At 42.0% G+C, this 10,359-nt stretch overlaps 1 protein-coding gene across 1 annotated transcript; it reads left to right on the plus strand.

The window, feature by feature from the left end:
* Positions 1–3,966: 3,966 nt before the first annotated feature.
* LOC307230751 (uncharacterized protein) lies at positions 3,967–9,125 on the plus strand (the record flags this gene model as incomplete). Its single annotated transcript, XM_080001188.1, has 4 exons — positions 3,967–4,166; positions 5,137–5,526; positions 7,317–7,691; positions 9,118–9,125. The coding sequence occupies exons 2-4, from the start codon at positions 5,247–5,249 to the stop codon at positions 9,123–9,125; spliced, it is 663 nt and encodes a 220-aa protein (XP_079857314.1). The 5' UTR covers positions 3,967–4,166; positions 5,137–5,246.
* Positions 9,126–10,359: the final 1,234 nt, after the last annotated feature.

Genomic DNA, 10,359 nt, shown 5'->3' on the forward strand with positions numbered 1-10,359 from the left:
AAATGGAGTTGCATGTTTTGCAGCACTCTCACCACCTTGCTTCAAAAAGGCTGAACAGACCAAGGCAGTGATAGTTTTGTCTTTATTCTTGCATTGTGACCTCTCAAGTACAAAACAAAAACTTGCGACTGAGAGTATCAGCACTCTTCTTTTTGTTTTGTTTTTTCCCCACACTCCAGAAAGTGCCGTCTCTCTGTTCTCCCTGTGTGAAGTGCAAAGTGTCAACTCAAAGTACATCAGCCTAGTAACACAGGGGACAGACGGTACCACTGTCCAAGAGTTCCACAAGGTCATCACAGCTGCAGGAACATCATTTCATCCAAACTGCCAATTAAACCCCGCCTTGTGTTCTTTGTGCTGTTGAATATTAGTTATTTTACAATGTAATCTTTCCCTCGAAGATAAAACCTGTTGTGTGTTGATATAATTGTAATGTGGACACTAGAGATCCAAGTGTCAGAGTTTATGTAGCTTCACTTTAGAATAGTGCAATCCATCTATGATTTAAAATTGTATTCAGCAGTGTCTAGCATTAATGGAACACGTTTGAATATATTCCAGACTAACCCCCCAAACATCATGAGGTGTCGGTTTCCCGAATTCCTTTTCCCATCTGTTTTGATATTTTCCAGAGTCTATTTCAAAGTTTTTAAAGTTGTTGTACAGATAGGAAATTGCACCGTTTAATTCTGCACTTAATCACACACATTGATCAACATTATTAGGTTTTGATGTGACAACATTAGGAATGTATGTTCTGACATAATCTCTGACCTGAAGGTATCTGAAAAAGTGATCTACAGGTATGTTCTTTTTCTCCTGCAGCTGTTGAAAGGAAGCAAATGTTCCATCTACATATAGATCAGTAATTATGAGGGGTTTGCTGGGTGAGGGTTAGGTTTCTAACCCACATGCTTGATTGCTTACTGGCAGGGCTTTGGCTACCCCACAGAGAGGAAATAGCTTATGAAAAATGTCCTCATGATGCTCAAGGAACAGTGTCATTTCAATAGTACTTGACAATTCCTACATTCCAATTTGGTTTTTCCTTTGCAAAAGCCTCCTTGTTTGGTGAAGTTCCAGCCTGAGATCTTCAGAATCACATTCATAGATTTCTCCTGAGTGAAACACTACTCCATCTTGAAGGAAACTTGTGCTTTTTGGATCCAGAGGTTGTATTTCTGTCCAAGATGGGGTAGAAGATTGTCCTGAAGGTATCCTATAGAACACTCTTGGACAATGGTTTTACATTTGAACAGACCTATTGTGAATTTTATTACAGACCCATCAAGCCTGGAGCTGACTTTTTCAGACCTATTTTTCTCAGCATTTTTTTTAACCTGTGCTGTGTTTGGAGAATTCTCACTGCATGATCGGTGAAGTTAATCTGCCCACTACAGGAAAACAGAGTATTAAAGATTCATTTAGTCATTGATCAGACGCTTTTATCCAAAGCGACTTACAATTGTTCAAACACCGACGGACGCAGCCATCAGGAGCAATGAGGGGTTAAGTGTCCTGCTCAAGGACACTACAGTATGCTAGCAGGAGGAGCCTGGGATCGAACCAGCAACCTTTAGATCACTAGACCACCAGCTCTACCGCCTGAGCTACCAACCCCGATGTTTATTGTAGAAGATGTCTGATCAGTCTGCCCTTACTTCTGTTGAAGAGGCAATTATAGAGAAGAGAGGCTGTGTCCCATTGGTCAGCTTGTCATTTAGAAGGTTATGGCCCCCAATCATATCCCCGGGTGTTTCTCTCAGAGTGACTTATGAATCAAACTCCGGTCACAGGTACAATCGTACTGTGCCATTAAACAAACTACAATCCTCTGTCAAGCCCCTTGGGGCTACCCCTATCTCCACACAAGGTTGAGTGAAGATGGAATGTGATCTGGTCTTTATAATACAGTGTAACATTATTTGAAAGAACAGAGAGACTCATTAAAAACCCCAAGGCAATGTGTTTTAAAGGCTACATAACATACAAAATAGGCTATTGCCCTATATAAAACATGTAAAACATGCAAAGAATTGATCATCTGCATTTTTCTCTCACACTCCCTCATTGCAGACTTTCTTGCAATGACATGTGCAATGAGATGTGCTGCTGCGGTAGTGAGCAGGATCTGGAACGGTGTCAGGAATCCAACAGAATTCCAGTTGCGAATCAACACCCAGTCACCTGCTCATGTAGTGGTCCTCCAAGTGGGATGGTTTGGGTTGCTCTGACCTTGGCACATAGACTTAAACACTTGGGTGAGAGAGATTATGAATACATTGTCTGGTCTAGGTCCAAGATTGTGGAAAATGCTTTGATTCCTAAACAGTTATGTGCAATAGCCGACTACAGTCTCGGTACCAAAATAAATGCATGCACCCTAGTGTAACAACAGAATTATATGATCACATGTCTAATATGTAGGACATAATGTCTGTAGAACATTGATTAGGCTATAAAATAACCAACAGGTTGTAAATCATGCAGGATTCTAAAATTTACAGAGAATACATTTCTTGAATGTTGCCTGAACATAATCCCATCTACACAATTAATTAAGTGAAATCTAAAAGTGATAAATACTGTTAGCAAGACCAGGGGTATGGGCTTCCATCGCCCTCACACACTTTATATACCTTGGTTCCAGAGGGATAGGCGATCGTCAAGGAAGGAGGATATGGTACAACCAAAGGGGCTGAGAAGTAAAAGATGGAGGTGTCGTCTGTGGAGAAATCTGAGACAGGACGGCAGTAAGGAAAAGGAGATAGTTCCTGTGGAAGACAGCGCACCAGAATCAGCAACCAGCACAAGTGCGGATAAGCCCAAACGATAGGCAAGATACGGCCTAAGGCCTAGGCCTAAGACCAGGGCTCAGACAAGGGAAGAAGGGAGAAAAATAAATCTTCTGCTTGGACCAGCGGATGAGAATGAGGTCAGCTACCACTGAAGTTGACATGAGAACCAGGCACAGTGAAGGGAAACACACCAGGATGGATGGAAGGATTAGAGGACATTCCTTCCCCAGTAGGATCTTTACTCCAAGTTAAGGAGGCAGAGGAGGGAAGTTGCGAAGGCCTGCAAGGCCTATGTGAAGAACTGCTGGAGGAGATGGCCAGGGTTCTGGAGTGGGAGCTACCGGATCAGCTGATGGATGTGCCCATACTTGGGGAGGTGGAAGAAGAGTCGTGGAAAAATTCCAAACAAATGATCTTTGCAGAAACACAGAAAAGATAATGTCAACAAGGCAGCTGTTTTCCAAAGTAGCATGTGTCACTGATCACTTGGTCCAAAAAGAAAGATGTTGGCAGAAGTCATAAAAAGACAAACGGGCAGAATACGTTGAGATTATTTGCTCCAGAGAAGACACAACAAGAACAAAAGAGGATTACAACACTGGACCAAGAAGCAACTTGAAATCTGGGACTTTGTCACCCTAACCCTTCTCTGGATTATTTGGACACCTGAATTCTCCCAATGCACAGCAGTTGTTCGGCTGTAGTGAGATGTTTTAATTTATTACCTATTCAAATCACCTCCTAGAATTTTGAAAATTAGTTCATTTCAAATCACCAATACTCAAACTACAATGTAGTTTTCTTAGAGAACATTTAATAAAATAATCGGGATACTCGGTGCTCCAGTGTGGCTGGATGTTTCCCCAACGGGGCTGCTGTATATCATCCTTCCTTGTTATTGGGACATGACAGCCAGGGTTGGAAATGACTGTCTGTCGTGCAGCCTTGGTGCCACTTGCACATTCTCATGTCTACAGAAACAAAGAGCAGTCTCCACGTTGAGTGGCTGCTGCAAACCACCAGGTGTCGCCGTGAGGACCAATATGTCAGTTGTGTGTAAGTATATGTTCCAACCACTAGTGGCGGCAGTGCGCATCTCGTCAGGGAGCAGCGGGAACAATGCGAGCGGCGAAGAAGAAGCCGCTTGGAATGCGGAAGTGATCTTTTCTACGCGTCGCTTTGCAGTTAAACAACTGACACGTTGCGCCGTCGCAGCGGCTCATCAGCAACATGTGTGAGAGGCCTTCAAGGCTCGTTGTGCTTCCACTGTTTGGGTTCGAGGAGCGCTTTGCCAAGGACGGGACCCCGCTTTGCACAAGGCCCAATGAAAACAACGAGCGGAGCTACGAGTCGTAGGAGTTGGAGAATGTAAACGCCTCCTCGAGCCTTATTCGTTATTTTTTTATTATCTCTTCAACTTCCAAACGCGTTCACACGTTTAAAAAGCTTCATTCACTTGTGGGTCGCTTGGCTTTTTCATTTCATTTTTCACACCACAAGCACCGCCATGTTGCTTCCGTTAGCATTAGCTGCATGCTAGCAGGCCCCTAAAGTTCTGTGTATTTTTGTGGATATGACTTAATTAAACAAACATGTTTGTGGACAGTGAGATTTGTTGATCATGGTACACATTTTTAAAACCTAGAACACGTTTATGTCAAATTTAAATAGGTGCTGACGGAGTAAATGGTGTATTTAGGAAGTGCTCTGTATTTTACTGTAATAACAGCAGTCCTACTAATAACACTTATGATGAGAGTAATATCATTAATGGCGATAATAGTAGTATTAGTAATGGAAGTACCACTAAAGCAAGTAAGTATAACTCCAAAACAAAAATGAAGTTGGAAGCTAAAGAGGAACAGAGCAAATAATTTCCCTGAACTGGACCAGAGATTACCAGACCTGGACGAAGCTTTCATCCCTCATCCCATTTACCCTCCTTTTAATTCAAGCTGGTATGCAGAGTTTAATCCAGATTTATAATCCAAACTGGCATTATAGATGTGGGCAGTAAAATGTAACGTTTCCAAAAGTAATACAAGGTGACTATTAAAAGATAATGTATGTGGTGGGTAATGACTGTGAAGAAAATGAATAGAGAGTGGTGATTATATATATATTTTTATTTGATTTGAAATACAGATGAAAATAAACAAGCAAATTGGTTCAGATTAAAGAAATAAACATTTACAATTACAAATTGATCACCTTGTTAAATAGGCATAATGTGTGATTAACATGAATCTAAAATAAAATACCATCCTTTAATTAAGTTCAAGACAATGAACATAAAATGAAATTTAAAATAAACCTTTACATTTTCTTCTCATTCTAGAACAACATGAAGCCCACAGCAGCGCTTGTTGACCCAGAAGTAGATCACACCGCTCACTTTCCTGCTGCCTCCGACACAGACAGGTGACCAGAAGCTCTGCGACAACAACAATGGCGGAGCAGCTCCAACTGTTCACGTTTTCAGTACGAGAGCGAATATCTGCGCTGGTGGGAGAGCTTCTGTTCCTGTGTGACAAGGTGAAGGTGGGAGAGGAAGTGAGAGACGTGCTGAGCGACAAGGTGATAGCGGCAGGAGGAGACATTTTCAGGGAGTTTGAACGGTCTGTGGTGGACTGCGAGAGCAGACGGAGGCGCTCGGTGCAGGAGACGCGGAGGCTTTACAGAGGGCTGGCTTTCATCCTGAGACCCAGAGTCCAGCTGAGCAGAGCAGGTCTGTTGATTTCCCCGCTTGCCAAGTTGAAATGGAAAGCCAATCAGTTTGGACGATCTAAAGCTGATCTGAAAGCTTCACCTCTGAACCAATCACGTTTGTCGACATAGAACTAAGCCACGCCCCCTCCCTCGTGGATGGGTTGCGCTTGTAATCACACACAGAGCTGAGCCACAGCGTCTAGAACTCTGAGGAGAAACAGAAAGATGATGTGTCATTGGGACACATACTGTACATCTGTAGTTTGGTGTTTTTTTTGGATATTTCATTTCCCACCCAATACAGACGGTAAAAATCCATTGTGTCAAATATGAGGACGGGAGATCCCGATGAAGTCGGGAACACCACAAACTTTATTCATTAATTAGACCTAGTCATATTTATTTTGTTTTTGATTTGATCAAAATGAATATAAGGGAAATGTTAAAAAAGTGGCTCAATTCTTACTTATTGTTCACAAATGGAAATTATTTTATTTCAAGTAGTAATATTTGTGTTTTTTATACATTTATTTTTAAAATGGCGTTAACTGACAGGACTTATTTTATTTATAATATTCAATAAAAACCTATTAAACAGCAACATCCCGTAATGATGTTATTCTCTATATAGCCTGCATAGCAATTGTTTTTAAACTCAATAAAAACAGATATTTGACCGGAATCTCTCCCATTTGTCCGGGAAATTGAAATCTTCCTTGACACGTTGACTCGCACCAATTCTTTCTCACAGAAACTCAGATTGGTACATATACAGTGCTTCAGACTGCGAACATTTTGTCGCATATTGCGACCATTTTTTGAGACAGTGCTCCTAAATTTTATAACTAGGACCACCAGAGGGACTTGCTAATATGCAAAAAAAATGCAATCATCATATATCATGTGAAACACAAGGAGGGAGTGAGAATTGTGTGTCAGAGAGAGCGTTAGAGAGAAATTAAGAGGTGAGGCTATCTGAGGGTCCACAATATTAACATTGACCACCACGTATTGATTTTCTATCAATTGTTTTACTCTTTAAAATGGTTTGAATCTTATTTCATTGTAGAGCTTCCCGGTACCACTATGGTTCCAGTTCCTATACGATCCGTATCTACCGGACGCGATCGCGACGCAGAATTTGTTGCCTCATTTCGGTGCCATGCCCGAGCTGCCGATTTAAATATCTGCCAAACGTGCCTTCACTAAACTTCATGGTTTGGAGCATGCCACTTGAAATCTCTTTTTCTCTGTATGACACCCCACTCGAGCCAATCAGCAGCGGCGCTCGTCAATGTCACATTATGGTGACTTAGCCAATCAGTTAAAAGAGGCGGGTCGTAAAAGTTTTCAGTAGGAAGAACCAGCTGGTCTGGAGCCCTGACATATGTACAGTTATATCAAGCAATTGCTATATATTATCTTGTATGAAACAGTGCAAGTTGCAACCTTTTCATGACTGCAGGTTTCAGCCGGCCAATCAGATTATGACCTTTTTTTTTTTTTACCAGAAATAAAATGGAAACATAGGTGTTATTTGCACAGGCTGTACCTTTTCTACCTTTTCCATCATGCAATAAACAGTCAGCTGTCTCGAATCTCACTTTGAAATCATGATTTTGAGTGAAGACAGATATGTGACATTATTTATTACATTTACGTTTCATATAATTGTCAACTGTTATTACATTTGAATGATAATTATAAGACATTTTGATCAGATTCGAGTGTTACAAAACTCAGTGCAAAGTGTATATAGTGGAATGCACCAATTTTAAGGTTGTACACCTTTCTGTGTCTGTATTTCAGTGTTGCCTCCGGAGCTCCAGCAGCTCTCTGTCTGTAAAGAGGAGCTTCCCCTTGAGCAGCAGGAGTGGAGCCCCAGTCTGGGCCAGGAGGAGCCAGAGCCCCCACACATTAAAGAGGAAGAGGAGGAACTCCGTGTCGGTCAGGAGGCTGGTATCACCCAGTTCCCCTTCCCTCCTGTCCCTGTGAAGACTGAACATGATGAAGAGTGCGCTCAATGGTCCAAAATTAGTCAAAGCCAAACTGTGGAGAAGAGAGAGGCAGAACCTGTAGCCAGCACCTCAACTCAACAGATGGAAACAGAAGCTGATGGAGAGGACTGGGGAGTGTCAGAAGCAGCCAGTAGCTCAGATCCAGCTGCTGCTTTAGAACCAGCTGGTGCTGAGCATCTCCCCTCTTCACACTCTTCTAAAACTGAGACTGAAGACAGTGATCGGAAGGAGACCAGACAACCTCAGTCAGGTAAGTTTTTATTTTATCTCCTACCAAGCTGTTGACCAGATGTTTGTCAGCGGGTAATAACTTCCTCAATTGTTGATTCCCCATTTAATATAAATAAGCAAAGTGATATGAGCACTACAGATATTCACAATAATAATGTGTAACAGTTTCTCCTACCGCACACCACCCAAGTGGCCTGTTCACGGCCCTCCGGCACAGAGAAACAGATAAACAATGGGTTTAGACATCAGTTTATTGTAGAGAGGCGACAAGGTGGCATTAGCCAGGAGCAGATGGAACATGTCACGACAGGGCTCCTATCCTGAGTGTCTGAGATGAAGGGTTTAACCTGCTGCTCGTTAGCCCAACCAACGAGCAACAGGTATGCAGCCACCCTGACCCAATCACCTAGATCCAGGTCAGGTGTGGCTGCTGAAACCATCCCATCCCCACATCACACAATTAAACAAATTTCCGTTAGAAAAATTGGTGCCGGTCAACGTGTCCTGGGAGATTTAAATTTCCCGGACAAATTGGAGAGATTTCAGTCAAATATTATCTGTATATATTGAGCTTATAAATAATTTATAAGCATGCTATATAGAGAATTACGTCATCAAGGCTTGTAGATGTATAATATTTTTTTTTGAATACTCAAAATAAAGTAAGTCCTGTCAGTTAAGCTATTCAAAAAATAAACAAGTAAATATTATGAATATTACTTCTTGAAATCAAATAATTTTCAGATCGTGAACAATACGTAACAAGTGCAGATACTTTAATGAACATTTCACTGAAATAAAATTTTGATCAAATAAATAATTCAAAACAAAATAAATATGGCAACTAGGTCTAATTAAATGTAAAGTTTGTGGCGTTGTCTGTCTTCTTCGGGACGTCACGTCCACATATTTGACACAATGGATATTTACCGTTTGCTTTGGATCAGAACTGAAATATCCAAATAAACACCAAACTATGGATGTATGTGTCCCAACGACTCTTCTTTGTGTGTGTGTGTGTGTGTGTGTGTGTGTGTGTGTGTGTGTGTGTGTGTGTGTGTGTGTGTGTGTGTGTGTGTGTGTGTGTGTGTCTGTTGGGGTGCAACGGATCACAAAGCTCACGGTTGGGATCATACCACAGTTTTGAGTCACGGATCAGATCAGCAAAAACGAAATGGAGACAAATATAACTTTGGTTTCTATTCAATCTGTAAAACGTGGCGGAAATTCCATGGAGCAGAATTTCTGCTGCTTGATGTCGGTGGAAACAGCAAGGTCTCTTTCCCATTCCATACTATATTATACCTTTGGGTTAAGGTTGTGAAGGATATAAGCTAATTATTTTCCAAAATGTGTTCCAGATGACTAATTCCTTGTCTCTTCCAAGACCTGAACAGTATTGGTTTGTTTTTAACCAGAAAATCTGGGTTGCGCCAGATTGGAGTGAACTTGTTTGTGACCACTGAGTTGAGAAATCTTCACCAGGTTGACAGAGTTGTTGCGATGAATGGGTTTTTAAAGCAATTATGTTTAGTTATTGGTTCAGTACGGAATGGGAGATCAGATTTTGATAAGTCTTGACATTCATGTTTGTTCAATGTCTCACCATCCAGGGCCCAGTTGTTGCTCTGGTTGTAACCATTTCATTATAAGTTGAACATGGTTCGCCATATAGTAGTATCTGAAGTTTGGGGCCACTAGGCCTCCTCAGTCTTTATTTTCTGTAGTTTTGCTAGTTTAATTCTCGGTTTCTAGTATTTACAATAACATTTTGGAAATGTACGTTTTTGAAAACCTTTTGTAATGTGGCGGTGCCCGTTGTGGCTGCCTGCACAGGTGGTCTGCGTTTGATTCTGCACATTTTAAGTATTTTTATCCGTTTTATATCCCGATGTCCATCAAAAACGCATCGGGCAGTGATCTCCTCCAGCCGTGATGCACTCGTAGATATTAAAATTTCCCTGAAAGATCAACTTTGGGACTTTTTCATCCGCAGATCCAGAGTGCCCCCCCGGAGATTTTAGGCCTTAACAACAACAACAACAAACGGAGCCCCTGGCTGGCATATGGGTCAGAATGAGGAAGGCAACCTTACCGTCAACCTCTGCCAAGCATCATTCTTGCTAAATGTTCCAGTCCCTGAGAGAACAAGATGGATGGTAAGCTTGTGAGCGAGAATTACATTTCCAACGGTGACACGTGGAAAACTGTTGCGTTCAAGCTCGTCTCCTGACGGGAAACATGGCTTAACCCGCTGAGGTGCCGGATAAAAAGCCATTAGTGCCTGTCGTGTTGAGTCCTTTCTTCGTTGTTCCCTTGCCGACAGGTCGGTAGAAGTCGGGGGAAATCCAAGGGTGGAGACAGTCTGCCCTCTATGAATAAACAGCCCCTGTTGTAAACTTCAACAACATCAAGACCGCTCCATGCTCGACTGAAAACCTGGAACAGCTGGGCCAATCTCAATGCAGTCAGGTTTCTACTCCTCCCCCGGGAAATTCAGCAACGGTCATCATCACAGCTCCTGTTTATATTCCACACGCAAGCGTGACAACTGACCAGTCAGCACTATTCTGAACCTGTATGATGGTGTTGTTCAGGATTTC

This window comes from Zeus faber (assembly GCF_960531495.2).
Source record: "Zeus faber genome assembly, chromosome: 5".
Classification (NCBI taxonomy): Eukaryota; Metazoa; Chordata; class Actinopteri; order Zeiformes; family Zeidae; genus Zeus; species Zeus faber.